The sequence below is a fragment of the Salmo salar genome, chromosome ssa19 (assembly GCF_905237065.1).
Source record: "Salmo salar chromosome ssa19, Ssal_v3.1, whole genome shotgun sequence".
Classification (NCBI taxonomy): domain Eukaryota; kingdom Metazoa; phylum Chordata; class Actinopteri; order Salmoniformes; family Salmonidae; genus Salmo; species Salmo salar.
Window position 1 is genome coordinate 2,215,740 of NC_059460.1, and position 17,669 is coordinate 2,233,408.

General features: G+C 44.1%; 1 protein-coding gene across 7 annotated transcripts in view; it reads left to right on the top strand.

Moving 5' to 3' along the window:
- Positions 1 to 17,669, top strand: part of LOC106578316 (retinoic acid receptor alpha) — a 277,294-nt gene that overhangs the window by 246,938 nt on the left and 12,687 nt on the right. For all 7 annotated transcript variants that reach the window (XM_045701983.1, XM_045701982.1, XM_045701984.1 and 4 more), the window contains one exon: positions 10,578 to 10,726. In XM_045701983.1, coding sequence (XP_045557939.1) covers positions 10,578 to 10,726 — 149 coding nt within the window. The remainder of the gene's footprint in view (positions 1 to 10,577; positions 10,727 to 17,669) is intronic.

Genomic DNA, 17,669 nt, shown 5'->3' on the forward strand with positions numbered 1-17,669 from the left:
TATGCTAACACACACTCGTGCACCACTGACACAGGCATGCACACATGCATTCATGCACTGTGAGCAAGAGGGCTGAAGAGGAGGGGAGAGAGACAATATATGTGGAAGGCTTAAGGCTCTGTCTCTGCTCCCTTGCCCCTGGGTAACCCTCTCATTCTCTGTCTGTTCATGTGTGTGTTGATGATATTGACCTATTAGTTCTTCTGGAACTGGCTTCAAGTTGTACAGTTGAATGGCAGGATTTCCCTCTGAGATAGGAAAAGGACCCATTTTCCCCAGAAGTTAGAACGCTGACAAAGCATCCTCCTGTGTGTGTGTGTGTGTGTGTGTGTGTGTGTGTGTCTTCCCTGCTTATCCACACAACTGCATCTTCTGTCATCCATCATCCTCTGTTTCTCTCCTCTTAGGCCATACCATATTTGACTACACATCGAAGGTCTCTAAATGTGAAGCCTGTCTGGACTCTTGAGAACTATGACACTTTTGACTAGAACTATATACCCCTTTGCTGTAGACGAGACACTTTCCATCCGTTCTCAATCATGTTCTCAGTTCATTATTTTAGTCTGTCTGTCTGTCTGTCTGTCTGGACTAGAGTCTGTCTGGACTAGAGTCTGTCTGGACTAGAGTCTGTCTGGACTAGAGTCTGTCTGGACTAGAATAGTGTCTGTCTGTCTGGACTAGAATAGCGTCTGTCTGTCTGGACTAGAATAGTGTGTGTGTCTGTCTGTCTGGACTAGAATTGTGTCTGTCTGTCTGTGTCTCTGTCTGTCTGTCTGGACTAGAATAGTGTCTGTCTGTCTGTCTGGACTAGAATAGTGTCTGGAGAGACAAATGGTTCTTGGTGACGACCGTCTGCTCTGCGTGTCTGGGGTCTAATCTAATAGAAAACACAGTGAAAACACACAATCCTGTGACTGGTGGTAAGTGACAGTACGCTGGAAGACCCCGCGAACGCCCCCTCTCCCTGCCCGACGACTGCTAGCCTCGCCAGCCCGTTAGCTAATGTAGTTACCGTTCCCCCTAATGACGCTGAAATCTCATTAATATGCTTCACCGCTGGGCCCAATCACCCATGGGGATGATGTTAATAAAATCTCCCTGGCCTATAACCCAGAGCTGAACCTTACACATACCAGGAATAGGCCAAAGAACGATGCCTAGTTTGAGCCACACATGCCTAGCTTTATTACAAGATGGCCAGTAGTGTTGTCTGTATGTTATATATATATATATAGTCTGGTTGCCACTCTGTTTCTGCACTAGCCAATGACAGAGGAGTTAAATTGACTGGTAATCAGGCTAGTTTCGGATTATTATCAGAACTTTTGATATAGCCTACCTTTTTGTGATTATGCGTCTTTGAATCGTCCCTTTGTCCTGCTGTTTGGTCTAATCTTCAATGTAACAGAGTACTGAAGAGATGTCTAATGTGAGCACAATGGTTGACTCATCAAATATGCAAAGTGAATCTGAAGAGCGACATTATGAGACCCTTAACACGCACGCTAATTAAGTCACTGGTGCTTTGGGTGCTGCTGCTGTGCAAGCACATTAAGTTAAACCATTAACATGTTTTGGCTGCCGACAAACACAACACACACTTTGTTTTTGAATGTTTGTCTGGGAATGTGAACATCAAAGGGAATTCTGAGAAATCAAAGAGTTGTTGTATCATGGTCGTAGAGTACGGTTACATGCACACAATAATGTGATTTATTGTGGATAATCAGATTTAATATCATAGTTCTATTATTAAATTTGAATGCTTTCCGATGTCCCTAATAATCCTGTTTACATGGACACTGAAATCAAGCTACCTGATGGCACTCTGATAAATGCAGAAAAACGCCAATCAAAATAAACGTCCTACCACAGCGAACATGTTATTTTTGGTAAGCATATTTGATTGAGTTCGGATATATAAAGTTTGTATGTGAACTACTTCTAAGACGCATACATTCAGTTGTTCCGAACTCACTTCACTCGCGCTAAAGAGGGACGGTCGCTCAGCTGGTACTACTGTAGCACATGCACAGATCAAATACACCACTGCAACGCCGATTTTAAGGCGTTTACGTGTCCTAATAATTCTAAAGATTGCTCAGAAAACCAGGTGTTTTAATCAGCGTATACTTACTTTGATTTTGACCTCGCACCAATTTAAGATGAGCAGAGTAAAGTGTTTACATGACTATTGCATAATCTGCCTACTGCCATAATCAGTTTAATATCAAATTATTACTCTGCATGTAAACATACTCATAGATGCTAGGAGGTCGAGATGATTGGAATTGGATCTAGCCTGTCCTCTATCTAGCAGACCCTTATACAGTTTAGCAAAGTTACCCTCTCTTTCATGGTGCATACAGAGGCTTAGTTAGCCTTCTCAGTGCTGGATAACAACTGCCCAGATGTACTCTATTGTCCGTGCTTTGGTAGAGCTGGTGTGGCCCTGTGCAGTAGCAGCAGGCTCTGTCCTCCTGAGTCAGCCCTCTCCATCCCACAAGCCCACCATTGTTCCACTCTGCACTCCAGAACTGAGCCATTGTCTTTAATTACAGTAGCCAGTCCCCTCGCAGACTTGTCCTTCTGTCCCTAGATTTTTTCGACAAAAATATTTGTGTGCTTTCATTAGGACAGTTAGTGTGTGTATGCTGAAGGGCTGTTGCCCTTGTGCCTGTGTGTATTGTACATTTGTGTGTGTTTGTATACATACATCTAATGAAGGCAGCTTTAATATGGACGAATGTCCCGGTAATAATGCAGGGTTGTAATGGCTCCACATCAGAGAGAGTAGAGGGCGAGCGAGTGGAAGGGAAATGCCAAATGTGCTTTTGCTAATGAGAGAAAATGTGGTGTGTTACGTAAAGATTGCTCTATTTAAGTTTAATTTGTTTGACATGAGCGTAATGACTGCCAGCCAGGGCCAATGGCATCAGCTAAGACTGATGCCAGCACTGATGACAATAACAAAGGGCAATGAAAGCAAAAGATTGCATCCCTCCCTCCCTCAACCCTTCATCCCACCCCAAATGAAAAAGAGGGTGCTCTGAGTGCATCTCTCCTTAACTGCCCCTGAGCTATTCATTACCGTCTAGCTGATAAAAGGTGAAGTTTTGTTTACTAGCGTGTGACCTGTTCCCTGATCCACGTCCTGATGGAAAGACGGGTCTTTAAGCTCGCTCGCTTCTTCTTGTCCCCCATCATCAGTTGAAACGAATAGCGGACCCTATTTCATTCATGCAGATTTTAGTGTTTGCTGTATTTCGACTTTCCTCTAAGCTTGTCCTCTGGGTTAAGTAAACCAATACATAACATGGTTAATACTGTTTACTGCATGTATGCACAGCAATAAAGGGAAGTGATGATAAATGGTGCTCTGGTTTTCGTTTAGATGAGCTTACAGGATGAAGCACTACACAAAGGTGTATCAGAGAGTTAGGCCTACATAACAACACGTTTTTCCAGCTCGCTCTCGGACCATGGTGGAGGGCCATGTGAGTAAGGCTGTAGTAAACTGTCAATTTGCCTCCAGTCTTGACCAGGCCTGGTTACTATAGGAGGGCTATAGACTTTATAGTTAACTACCTACCAGACTCCTTGCTAAACATTCATCGTGCAGCCTTGCTTTTGGCCATACAGGTGCTTCCATCTTGGCTGCATCCTCTAGTCTTTGAACCCTAGTCATTGTATAGGTCATTTTCCATGTCTGACGAATGACACTAAAAATGCCTTTAAAAGAACCAGTGAGCGCAATGGGGGCACATATAGATGTACAGAAGTAGAGTCCCCCAGGGAGCATTTGCGAGATCACCTTTAATTTCCTCTATAAAAGTATTTTAAAGGCACAGGCCTATCATAGGCTTTGAAGTGCTCCCCGGTCTGGTTTGTTTTTACACACAGGCAAGACCCCCCCGGAGATGGAAAAAAAAGCAGTTTTCCTGAGATGAGAAGGTTTTTAAAGGTCGTTTTCCATACACCAGTGGTGCGGTTAGTGCCCCGTTGAGTCCGTGTCCATTGTGTGTGGTTTTGTCTTGACTGGGTAACAACTCGGCATGGCATTCTATAGAGAGTCACAAGGGTGCGTGTGGAATTTAGCAGAAACCCACAGAACTGATCTCGTAGTAACTGTGGGACATTGCTGGTATGATGAGGGAGGTATGGGTACAGCAGGGTTGACTAATGAAGAAGAACACCCTGTACATTAGCTAGCTAAATAAACTTCAGTTTGTCCCCTAATGCTAAACTAAGAGGCCACATATACTGTCAATCAATAGATCAGTAATACTGGAAAACTATTCTCACATGTTACAATATGCTGTTTGTCTGTTGAAGACCGAGGTCTCCATTTTCTTCCAGTTTTCAGTGAGAGACAGGAGTGAGATTGTCTTAATATCCTGGGTCTGATTAGTGTTGCTGTGGGTCCCGGCAATGTGCACTTCATTGGTGTTGTCTTTACAGTTAGCTGCGTTAGCTGCTATCAGGATCTGAAACACATTTTGATATTCTGCATGTTTGCCTCCTGATATGGGAGAATCTGGAGTTGGTTTTAGCATAACATTCTCGAATGTTTCTCCGGCAGTGAGCATGCGCATGTTGGTGTGTATCAGCCTGGTTTATTTTGGTTGACTGAATATACTCTTCCCAAGTGTTTTTCAGGAGCATGTCCACTGGGATCGACAAGCAGAGATATCCATAGACACATTAAAAGGAGAGCCCAAGCTGCGACTGTGTGTGAGAGAGAAAGAGCAACAGAGTGCGTTTAGGTGGACGATGGATATAAGTGTGTTTGTCTGTACGCGTAAGACACAAACACACTTGTGTGGCTGCCAGCCAAATAGTGTGAGAGGGAGTGTTGGACTGTGTGTGTGCGTCCAGCCGTCTGGTTGTGTTTCCATCCAGAGCGTCCGTCTGTGGCGTCACGTGGAGTCCCATTGCCAGCTGAACTGCAGGCCTGGTGAACCTGTGAGCTTTGTGTTAAATATAGATCGCTTATTTACACACGAGTGCCGCCCGGGCCTTTGGGCAGCACCGAGACGTCACAATCCTTACTCCCAGAGCTGACGCAGGAGGGGAGAGGGTAGAGATCATGACGCAGACCACACACACACACAAACACAGAAAAACGCATGCGTTATAAAATATAGTAATTACAGAGCACAGGACATGTTATAGTTGTGCTTACGCAACCTTGATTATTGGATATGTGTCTCTACGTTGGAGTGTGTGCATGCAGGCTGCATGTAGGCACACACGTCTGCTTGTGTGTGTCTAGGGCTGTGGTGTCAATGGAATTTGGGATGATGGTAATTGGCCAGCGAAATGACCGCGGTCTCCGTAATAACCGTTTGAATACCAACATTTGTGGGATGCACATTTTCTCCTCTCCGCTCCTGATGCATGTGCTGCCATCGAATAGAACGGGCATCCCCATTCAAGTCGATGATGGCTAAGTGGGTGGACTGGCGGCTAGGCTTGGGCAGTATACTGTATACCGGGGAATTTGGAAATAACCACAGGGTGGTTTTTCAATACCGTTGAAGCTATTTATTTGAACTATTTCTATACATTTTAATATTTGTAGCTTCTTTAAGTAAATACCCGCTGTCAACTTGTGCAATGCGTTAGGATATACAGTGGCAAAAAAAGTATGTGAACCCTTTGGAATTACCTGGATTTCGGCATAAATTGGTCATAGAATTTGATCTGATCTTCATCTAATTCGCAACAATAAAAAAACACTGTGTGCTTAAACTAATACACACAAAGCATTGTATTTTTCGTATCTATATTGAATACATCATTTAAACATTCACTGTGTAGGTTGGAAAAAGTATGTGAACCCGTAGGGATAATGACTTCTCCAAAAGCTAATTGGAGTCAGCTAACCTGCAGTCCAATCAATGAGACGAGATTGGAGATGTTTGTTAGAGCTGCCCTGCCCTATTAAAAAACACTCACAAAATTTGAGTTTGCTATTCACTAGAAGCATTGCCTGATGTGAACCATGCCTCGAACAAAAGAGATCTCAGAAGACCTAAGATTAAGAATTGTTGACTTTCATAAAGCTGGAAAGGGTTACAAAAGTATCTCTAAAAGCATTGATGTTCATCAGTCCACAGTTAAACAAGTTGTCTATAAATGGAGAAAGTTCAGCACTGTTGCTACTCTCCCTAGGAGTGGCCGCCCTGCAAAGATGACTGCAAGAGCACAGCGCAGAATGCTCAATGAGGTTAAGAAGAATACTAAACTGTCAGCTAAAGACTTATAGAAATCTCTGGAACATGCTAACATCTCTGTTGACGAGTCTACGATACGTAAAATACTAAACAAGTATGGTGTTCATGGGAGGATACCACGGAAGAAGCCACTGCTGTCCAAAAAAAACATTCCTGCATGTCTGAAGTTCGCAAAAGAGCACCTGGATGTTCCACAGCCCTACTGGCAAAATATTCTGTGGACAGATGAAACTCAAGTTGAGTTCTTTGGAAGGAACACACAAGACTATGTGTAGAGAAAAAAGGCACAGCACACCAACATCAAAACCTCATCCCAGCTGCAAGTATGGTGGAGGGGGCATCATGGTTTGGGGCTGCTTTGCTGGACAGCTTGCCATCATCGACGGAAAAATGAATTCCCAAGTTTATCAAGACATTTTGCAGGAGAATGTAAGGCGATCTGTCTGCCAATTGAAGCTCAACAGAAGTTGGGTGATGCAACAGGACAACGACCCGAAACACAGAAGTAAATCAACAAAAAAATGGCTTGAACAGAAGAAAATACGCCTTCTGGAGTGGCCCAGTCAGTCCTGACCTCAACTCGATTTGAGATGCTGTGGCATGTCCTTGAGCGGTTCACACCAGACATCCCAAGAATATTGCTGAACTGAAACAGTTTTGTAAAGGTCTGATCCGCAACTACAGAAAACATTTGGTTGAGGTTATTGCTGCCAAAGAATGGTTAACCAGTTATTAAATCCAAGGGTTCACATACTTTTCCCTTTTCCCCTGTGAACGTTTACACAGTGTGTTCAACAAAGACATGAAAATGTATACTTTTTAGTTGTGTTATCTGTTTAATCAGACTGTGTTTGTCTATTGTTGTGACTTCGATGAAAATCAGATCAAATGTTATGACCAATTTCTGCATAAATTCAAGTAATTCCAAAGGTTTCACATAATTTTCTTTCCACTGTAAAGCATGTTCTTTATTTCACCCTTTACAGCTTCATAATGTAAATCATGTTTAGTTCCCCTGAACAGTTGGGCCAGTCACGTGTTTGTAAATAGCACAACGGGAGAAGACAGGAGCAGGTGAGCCCAGCTGTGTATTGATGGGTCGCTTTTATATTGAAATATTTGCTTAAATATAGTGATCAGGGACGTGCAGCTGTAGTTTTACGTTGGTGCAACACATTCAGAAGAAAATAGCTTTGTTTTCATGAACAGACGTGGAACGCTGTTTGGCTGGCAGCCACAGAGCTAAACTTCTTTTGTTGTTGCAAAAACATGCATGACCGTCATATTTTTTTATGTTTATCATAGAATGACTGCAGCCAGCGACATTTACTAATATATTGCTTAGTTATTTTACCAGAGAAAAGTAGTCTGTCTACACCCAGACAAATGCTGCACGTCAGTCCTAGTGCTCAAGCACAACATGTGTCTGATGCCAGGCAGAAATTACAAGCAGAAGCATTTTAGATCTGCATTTACAAAACGCTGCATGAGATTTCTGAGCCATATTATATTTCTTTCCGCATGAAAAAAAGAACAGTTCTGCGTTGACATGACCCCTAACTTGCTACTTGTCTAAGTAATTCACTAATTTAATAAGGTGACAGGGCATCGTATTGTGTAAGGTAAGCTTTCTGCCGTGTTTGAGAAGTCAAAGCCCTTTGGATGAGTTGTCTGTACAGCTGCCACTGCATTTGCTTGCCGTTTTCTCCTCTGTTCTCAGCCTGTCTCAGCAGGCAGGCCCATTGCCCTAGCGACTCTACTCTGACACAGCATGTACACATGCTGCTTCAGAGCAGACAAGTATGCTTCAAAACTTTGTTCATTTGCACAATGATTCTGAGTAGTGTCCCAGTCCCTGCCGCTGAAAAACATCCCCACAGCATGATGCTGCCACCATGCTTCACCGTAGGGATGGTGCCAGGTTTCCTCCAGATGTGATGCTTGGCATTCAGGCCAAAGAGTTAAATCTTGGTTTCATCAGACCACAGAATCTTGTTTCTCATGGTCTGAGTCTTTAGTTGCATTTTGGCAAACTCCAAGCGGGCTGTCATGTGCCTTTTACTGAGGAGTGGCTTCCGTCTGGCCACTACCATAAAGGTCTGATTGCTGGAATGCTGTAGAGATGGTTGTCCTTCTGGTTCTCCTATCTCCACAGAGGAACTCGGGAGCTCTGTCAGAGTGACCATCGGCTTCTTGGTCACCTCCCTGGCGAAGGCCCTTTTCCCCCCGATTGCTCAGTTTGGCCGGGTGGCCAGCTCTAGGAAGGGTCTTGGTGGTTCCAAACATCTTCCATTTAAGAATTATGGAGGCCACTGTGTTCTTGGAGGACTTTCAATGCTGCAGACATTTTTTGGTACCCTTCCCCAGATCTGTGCCTCAACAAAATCCTGTCTCAGAGCTCTACGGACAATTCCTTTGACCTCATGGCTTGGTTTTTGCTCTGACATGCACTGTCAACTGTGGGACCTTATATAGACAGGTGTGTGCCTTTCCAAATCATGTACAATCAATTGAATATACCACAGGTGGTCTCCAAGTTGTAGAAACATCTCAAGAATGATCAATGGAAACAGGATGCACCTGAGCTCAATTTTGAGTCTCATAGCAAAGGGTCTGAATACTTATGTAAATAAAGTATTTCTTAAATTTTTTTAGTTTGCAAAAATTTATAAAAACCTGTTTTTGCTTTGTCATTATGGGGTATTGTATGTAGATTGATGAGGAAATGTTGTATTTAATCCATTTTAGAATAAGGCTGTAATGTAACAAAATTTGGAAAATGGGAAGGGGTCTGAATACTTTCTGAATTCACTGTATGTATAACTTTATGAGCAAGATCGCCTGTCGTTGCAATTTGTTTATTTTTGTTTGTCATCGTTAGCATATTTAGCTAGCAGCCTCCGTAGAAATTCACTATTACTTTTGCTAATATTCGTAGCATTCTGGTAACAAATGCCCAATGGTCTCTTTTTGTGTTTTTTTGGCACCCCCTTGTGTACTAAACCGTAAATCCCAGAATGAGAGAAGAACGGTATGACGATATGAAAATCTGGAAACCACCCAACCCTACTGGTGGCCATTGTGAATGTACCCATAGAAACAAAGGAAGTAAAAGCAGGAAGTGTACCCATAAATATGTGTTATTTGTTTATTCAACTCAACTTACATGACAAAAAAATACTTTCCATTACATCAGTTAACGTAATTTGAATGAACATTCTATATTACCATGGAAGTTATTGGATCACAATACCAGGCAGCCATTGCAAGTGTACCCATGATTTTACCAGTCAAATTGCCAGGGTTAGAGATTCCAAACCTGTTCTTTTCATTCTTTGTGTGCCGCTGCTGGATTGTGGGGGGTGTTGCCTAGGTAACTGAAGACTCGTTTGCCAACACCTTGCTTGTTTCTGCCAGGAGTAAAAAAGTTTGATCACGTTAAGAGTCCATGTTACCGCAGAAACAGACTCGAATGCCTGGCTGCACCATCTTCAGTCAGCTGTTCGTTCCTATCTATTTCAAGAATAATAATCTTACGTCTCGTAACAAGGGATTCCGACTGATTATCTCAGTTAGTTCTCCCGTCTTAAGCCTTGTTTGTTTTCAGGGCCTGGGAATGAGAGCAAGAGAGAGGGAAAGAGAAAGTGGGGGAGAGTGACTCCTGTCTTTAGTGTTGTTTATTATTTTCCCCAGAGAGATGGAGAGAGAATACAAGTGCGAGAGCGGGAGAGAGAGAGGACGATGGCAAGAGAGTGAAGGTCGAGAGGGTGACTCCGTGTGGACAGCCTTGGTATCTGGTTCTCAATGTCCACCTTGAACTTAGCTTAGGTCACCTTCCTTTTTTCTCTCTTTGAGAAAGCAACATGATGATACAACTCCATTCCGCCCACACACCCTCGGCCACACACACTTAACTTTTATACAACAGGGTGTAATGAATGCCAGTCCAGCAGAACATTCTTCCCCGTTCGAAGCACCATTCATTCACACACAGCCTAGAGAGAGAACTGTTATGTCTAGTTCCTTCCCTGATGGGTGAGCCAGTTTCTCTCTACAGCCATTCAGGACGCCCTTATCTGTGTCCTCCACTGCTAACGTTGTCTTGATTGATATGTGGAACCACTAAGGTTACTGGTAAACAAGAATGGCCTGCTTTTCTCTTCTCTGCATCTCCAGCCTGGCTTTGATTCATTGTGCCAAGTGCTCTTAGAGACACTCTCTCGACAATATCCAGAGTAGTCTTTCTTGTCCAGGATACGGAAGTAGCCTGTCAAGATATTGTCCTTGTCCTCTGTCACTGAGTGTGTGTGCCTCCCTCTCTTTTCTCTCCCGCAGCGATAGAGACACAGAGTACCAGCTCAGAGGAGATAGTGCCAAGCCCGCCATCGCCCCCTCCTCCCCCGAGGGTCTACAAGCCCTGCTTTGTGTGCCAGGACAAATCCTCAGGATACCACTATGGAGTCAGTGCCTGCGAAGGCTGCAAGGTGAGACACACCCTTATATAGCCATACATTCTATTCCATTCAGTTCTATACTATTTGATCCAGGGTTAAATTGTCAGTTGCTTCTGGGTGGTTTTCTGTAAATGGGCTGGACCAATGCATATTAGGTGGCATTTAATCCAGGAGCTACACCCTCATTCAGCATGTGTCGACGTGTGCACTTGTCATCACCTCTCTCCGTGTTTGTGTCATACATTATCTCGGTTTCCAGCACGTCCTTGAATATCATATGTGTCCTTTCCTCTCGCTCTTACCATGTTTTAATACGCCCTGTGCAGCCTGTTATGTGAGACGTGTTACGAGAACACCGGGTACGCTGACTTCCACGCTGTCCTGTCAGGCAACCGTCTGCACTCTGAAGTGGTATCTGGCTGCTGCTTCCTTATCTGTAGTACTGTGTTTCATAACCCATAAGGGTTGTGGAGTTGTGTAAGCCTGCGAAAGCTTGCGTTAGCAGTGGTGCTCTGGAGGACTCGCTGTTCATCTGTAATGCATGGAGGTTGAGGGCTGAGGGTTGAAGAGGTTGAGGGCAGGGCGATGGTCTGAGACTGGCAGGCGGAGAGAGAGGAAGGCTGGATGACTGGCCGTGGTGGTGACAGGTGCCCATTAGGCCTGCCTCACATGGCTGGGCCCAGGGAAGATAACACCTGGCTTGTAGGGGGAATGGCTGGAGAGAGGGAGGGACGGGGAGAGGCGCTGCAGGAGGGAACCTGGTTGCATCCAGAGTGGAGATGAGGGGATTAGGTCGACGGTGAGAAGGAAAGGAGGAGCGGACAGATGACAAGATAGAAAGGACAAGACCGGAGAGGAGGCGAGTAGAGATGATGGAATGGGGAGAAAAAAAGAGTAGAGTTTCATGAGCACACAGTCCTGTTTTAACACAGTAGCACGAGGCAAGGTCTCGCGTTCATTGAAACTTAACCTACCATCTAAAAGAAATGTATACAAAGTAAATAAAGCCTTAACCTGCCTTTTGGGGGGGGCAGAAAAGCCCCACTTGACGGAGTTGCCTGTTGCACGTCCTCAATAGCTTTTAATGTGTCTCTTAACTTCACACTAATAGGCCCTGATTTAAATAGGCTAATAAGGTTGCGCGTGCGTGTGTGCGTGCGTACGTGGCCTGTCAGTGTGAAAGCATGGGTATGACTTAGTTTCTGATATAGCCAACAAACTGGCACCCAAGCTAGTGTCACTTTCCTGCTCTGCTCAAACTCACTGACTCAGGATGCTGTGCGTGCACATGTACATGTTTGTGCGTACATCCTTTCCGGGTGGTAGCTACCCCAACGCCAGCTGCTAGTATCCACCCCCAGCCGGGCGTCCTGGGGAGAGCAGAAAATTCAGTATTCGCCACCCGCCTCCCCTCTCCTAGTCTTCTAAACAGGAGATGAGTGAACTTTGTATCCTCAATAATTCAACACAACAGGTGTATTCAGACCCCTTGACTTTTTCCAGATTTTGTTATGTTACAGCCTTATTCTAAAATTGATTTTTAAAAACACACACTACCCCATAATGACGAAGCGAAAACAGTTTTGGGGGATTTAAAAAAATAAAAAACACCTTATTTACATAAGTATTCAGACTTTTTGCTCAGGTGCATCCTGTTTCCATTGATCATCCTTCAGATGTTTCTACAACTTGATTAGAGTCCACCTGTGGTAAATTCAATTGATTGGACATGATTTAGAAAGGCACGCACCTGTCTATAGAAGGTCCCACAGTTCACAGTGCATGTCAGAGCAAAAACCAAGCCATGAGGTCAAAGGAATTGTCCGTAGAGCTCCGAGACAGGATTGTGTCGAGGCACAGATCTGGGGAAGGGTAACAAAAAATGTCTGCAGCATTGAAGGTTCCCAAGAACACAGTGGCCCCCCATCATTCTGAAATGGAAGAAGTTTAGAACCACAAAGACTTTTCCTAGAGCTGGCCGCCGGGCCAAACTGAGCAATCAGGGGAGAAGGGCCTTGGTCAGGGAGGTGACCAAGAAGCCGATGGTCACTCTGACAGAGATCCAGAGTTCCTTTGTGGAGATGGGAGAACCTTCCAGAAGGACCATCTCTGCAGCACTCCAGCAATCAGGCCTTTATGGGAGATTGGCCAGACGGAAGCCACTCCTCACTAAAAGGCACATGACAGCCCGCTTGCAGTTTGCCAAAAGGCACTTAGATTCTCAGACCATGAGAAACAAGATTCTCTGGTCTGATGAAACCAAGATTGAACTCTTTGGTCTGAATGCCAAGCTTCCCGTCTGGAGGAAACCTGGCACCATGGTGGTGGAAACATCATGCTGTGGGGATGGTTTTCAGCGATAGGGACTGGGAGTCTAGTCAGGATCGAGGGAAAGATGAACGGAGCAAAGTACAGAGAGATCCTTGATGAAAACCTGCTCCAGAGCGCTAGGGCTTTAGACTGGGGTGAAGGTTCACCTTCCAACAGCACAACGACCCTAAGCACACAGCCAAGACAATGTAGGAATGGCTTCGGGACAAGTCTCTGAATGTCCTTGAGTGGCCCAGCCAGAGCCTGGGCTTGAAACCGATCAAACATCTCTGGAAAGACCTGAAAATAGCTGTGCAGTGAAGTGTCCCCATCCAACCTGACAGAGCTTGAGAGGATCTGCAAAGAGTGGGAGAAACGCCCCAAATACATGTGTGCAAGCTTGTAGCGACATACCCAAGAAGACTCAATGCTGTAATTGCTGCTAAAGGTGCTTCAACAGAGTACTGAGTAAAGGGTCTGAATAGTTATGTAAATGTGATATTTCAGTTTTATTTTTAATAAATTAGCAAAAATGTCCACCTGTTTTTCTGTGTCATAATGGGGTATTGTGTGTAGATTGATGAGGAAAAAATACAATTGAATCAATTTTAGAATAAGGCTGTAACGTAACAAAATGTGGAAAAAGTCAAGGGGTCTATATACTTTCCGAATGCACTGTATATACGGCCACTCATCGGAGACTGGGGTAAGTTGACGGTTAGCAATTTAGCATTGCCTTAACTAGCCCAACTACAAAACCCAACCCTAGGGTGCGGTGAGGAATAATGTCAGCCCAAACTACTTAGAGATGGCTCATTTGTTTGTTTGTTGAAGTGGAATCTATTTTTCTCTCTCTCTCTCTCTCTCTCTCTCTCTCTCTCTCTCTCTCTCTCTCTCTCTCTCTCTCTCTCTCTCATTCCCTCTCGTTCGCCCAGATATAAACACATTAACATAAAATGTGTACGCTCTCCTCATTTATTGTCTCGGAGGCGTCAATGCACAGCATGAAGCCTTTTTTGTTTTTTTGCGACGCGAAGACACTTAACATCTTAAGCCCCCACCATCGCTCCTCTCTCTAATGTTGCAGTGTTTTTAGCTGGCCTTGTTAAAGATTCACATCTTTAGTAATGTGCCTGTCGTAGGGTTGGCCGATTTTTATATCAAATTCATTTGAATTTCTTTTAGCGCGATATTCCAAATGCCAGTATCACGAGAATCATTTGTTATTATGGGCGTTTATGTCCACTTGTTCTCATGTTGTCTTTTTGGTCTGGTCTCCTTCGCTCCTTCTGTGCTGTGTGCATCTTCCCATTTACACACACCAAGCCCCTCTTCCTGTCACTCATAACAACAAAGATGAGAGATCACTTCTTCCTCTGTGACGAGCGGTTTCAACTCGCTATTTGCATTTGAGGATTGGTCCAAAAGAATCGTTTATATGGACACCGAAACGCATTGAGACGTTATTTCTAACGAACCCTTTTTATGTCTCAACCCCTCAAATTGCACGCACAGCAAACGCTACTAAAACGGGAGTATCAATAAACATTGATTCTGGAAAATGTATGTTCAGTTTTCTCGGTACCGCTAGCAGCATTTTAGCCAAAAATACGTTATACTAGCTGTCTAGTCTGTGTTTTATACATGTGCAATAAGCATGAAACACAATTATATAAGGATTTGGCAACTCGTTCTCATTCTGAGAAATAAGGTAGGGCACTTGATTTCAACATCGGAACAAAGTGGACAGGCTAGCATGCTGTTAAAACAGTTGGAGATGGACAGAAGGGTGTGTTCATAACAATTCTACTGTTCTACCTTCTTAGATAGCAAATAGATCCAAGTTTGCTAAACTTGAAATATGAAGATTAGCTGGCTACTCACTAGCACATGGGCTTTTGCTTGATTTGTTTGAGATCTGTGTTAATGTTCTATAATGGCTGCTACAAGAAGTTAGTCAATATTAGTGAATGTGCATTATGCATTGTTCTGGTTAAATTAGTAACAAAAAGGGCATTTTCATAGGCTGATCAGAATAAACAACACACACCCACACAAATGTAGAAATGCGCGTACACACACACACACACACACACATTCCATACATTTTTTTTAAATCCTCCACATTTAAAAATCCCCCACAAAATGTTAATCACAGTGCAGATGGTTCGCCTGCTCTTTCCCTTCGCTAATGATAGGAGTGTGTTCAGTCTTTTGCGTAAAGCCTGCTTTACTGAAGTTGAGACATTGCAAGCCAAGAAATTCAGTTTTTTTATTTTTTATATAACCTTTAGCAAGGCAAGTCAGTTAATAACAAATTCTTATTTACAATGACGGATCAGTGGGTTAACTGTCTTGTTCAGTGGCAGAACGACAGATTTTTACCTTGTCAGCTCAGGGATTCGATTCACCAACCTTTTGGTTACTGGCCCAATGCTCTAACCACTAGGCTACCTGCCGCCCATACATCAGGTGCATATCTACAGTACACAGAATGGATTGTACAAGCCACACACACACACACACACACATACATAATTAACCCCCCTCTTGCCCCATCTCCTCCTTTCCTCCCCATTCCTCCCTCCCCCTTCATCTCTCTGCGCTTCTCTCCTCAGAACGCTGCAGGGTGGCTGACAGGCCTGCTGAGGGCTCTTGTCGTCTGGCGGATTAGCGCTTATACAAAAAGAGGCTTAAGGCGCGCAGGAAGCAATGACTCCTAATGGGGGAGGGCAGGGGAGGGACAATGGCTAACCATGAGGAGAGGTCCGATCCCCAGGGCCACCTGAGGCGAGGGATTGGTTGTCCCCTTTTTTATGTCAAAGGGACTGGGCCAATCCTCCCGTGGCCAGCAGGGTCAGGGTCGGGCCACCAACGGATCACAGGGAGACACACCAGGGTCACTGGCAGGTCGTTAGATATCGGCTATTGATTGGCTTTGAAGCCGTAGCTTGTTGTCCTGTCGTGTATTTTGTTTATGTTATGACTGTGGATCCTAATTTGTTTAGAGATAGGGCCTAGATGTAAGTAATGGAGTCACACTCTCACTGTAAAATTGACATATTTTCTTTAATCAGGGCCGAGTCTTAATGCTATGCATGTTTTTGTAGGTATTTGTTAGTGCTTTAATGCAATACTAACAAGACATTGTTCAAATATATCTTTCATGCAAAAAATCTCTAATTAGTGCTTGGTAACAGAGTCTCAGCCAGTTTCCATCAATTTTGGGACGGCATACAAACCTGCATAACATGAGGTTGTTTAGTGATAATCCATTAAAGGGGACATTCTTTTTTTACAAACAAATCAGTTTTTTTTATGTAAATGTTATGTTATAGAAGAGTCCAGACACCTTTTTTGTGATTTCACTTGTTTTTGATAAACTTACCCCAGACAGTGACTAACTTCCTCATTCTCGTTGTGCAGTATGGGGGCCCTGAAAAAAACATGAACAAAAAAAACTGCAAAGTTCTCAGTATAGTGATGCGGTACTTTAGGTGTTGTACATATGAAAATGTGTCATTCCAAACTTAATCTGAAACGTTATATTCAATTTTGTGCGACTCGAGCTGTTTCCCCTGCTCAGCTGTGCAGGCCGGGTGTGTCCGTATACATCTGATCCACATCAACGGGACTGCAGTAGAGAGAGTCAGCCGTTTTAAGTCCCTCCGCATCCAAATCACAAAGGACTTGAGTTGGACTAACAACACCACCACTCTTGTCAAGAGGGCGCAACAGCGCCTCTTCTTCTTAAGGCTGCTAAAGAAATGCTACCCCCAGGTCCTCTCAATACTACCACAGCACCATCGAGAGCATCTTGACCAGTTGCATCACGGCCTGGTACAGGAATCACTCCGTCAACGACCGCAAGGCCCTCCAGTACATCACTGGGGCCGTGTTCACAGCCATCCAGGACATCTACTTGAAACGGTGCTTGAGGAAGTCAAGGACCCCATCATCAAGGACCCCACACACCCCAGCCACGAGTTGTTCACTTCCTTATCGTCGGGCAGACTGGTTCGGAGCATAAGGTCTGATACCAACAGGCTCACAGACAGTCTCTGTCTACAAGCCATCAGGCTGCTAAACACTTGAACTGGACAGACCACCTGAACTGACTCTCTGCGCCTTAGCACGCACACACCCACATAGACACATATATACACGTACACACACATCACAACTGCTGCTACCAAACTCTTATTTACTATTGCTAATACTGCACAATTTAAACACTTGCCCATCAATCCCTCTTTCCCTGATACATGTGTAAATATTGTACTATAATTCATACCTTCCTGTATTATACTTATGGTTAAATGTTTATTCTACTGAGTCATGTACTTTATGTTCCTATTCTTATATTTTATTTCTTGTTGTTGCATTGTCGAGAAGGAACCTCCAAGTAAGCATTTTGTTGGAATGTATATACCATGTGTGTCCTGTACATACGACCTAATAAAACTTGAAACACGTCCCACCAGCCTCCCATCTCTCTTCTCAGGAGGGGAGGACCAGGAGAGCGAAGGATAGATGATGATCCAGGAAGGACAAATTGTGGTCTTTAGTGCATGGGCCATCTGTCGACCAGAGAGCTAATCTCCTCCTGGCATCTTCTACAGTATCTGCCTTTGTGCCATATTGTGTTCTTTGGGAATACACA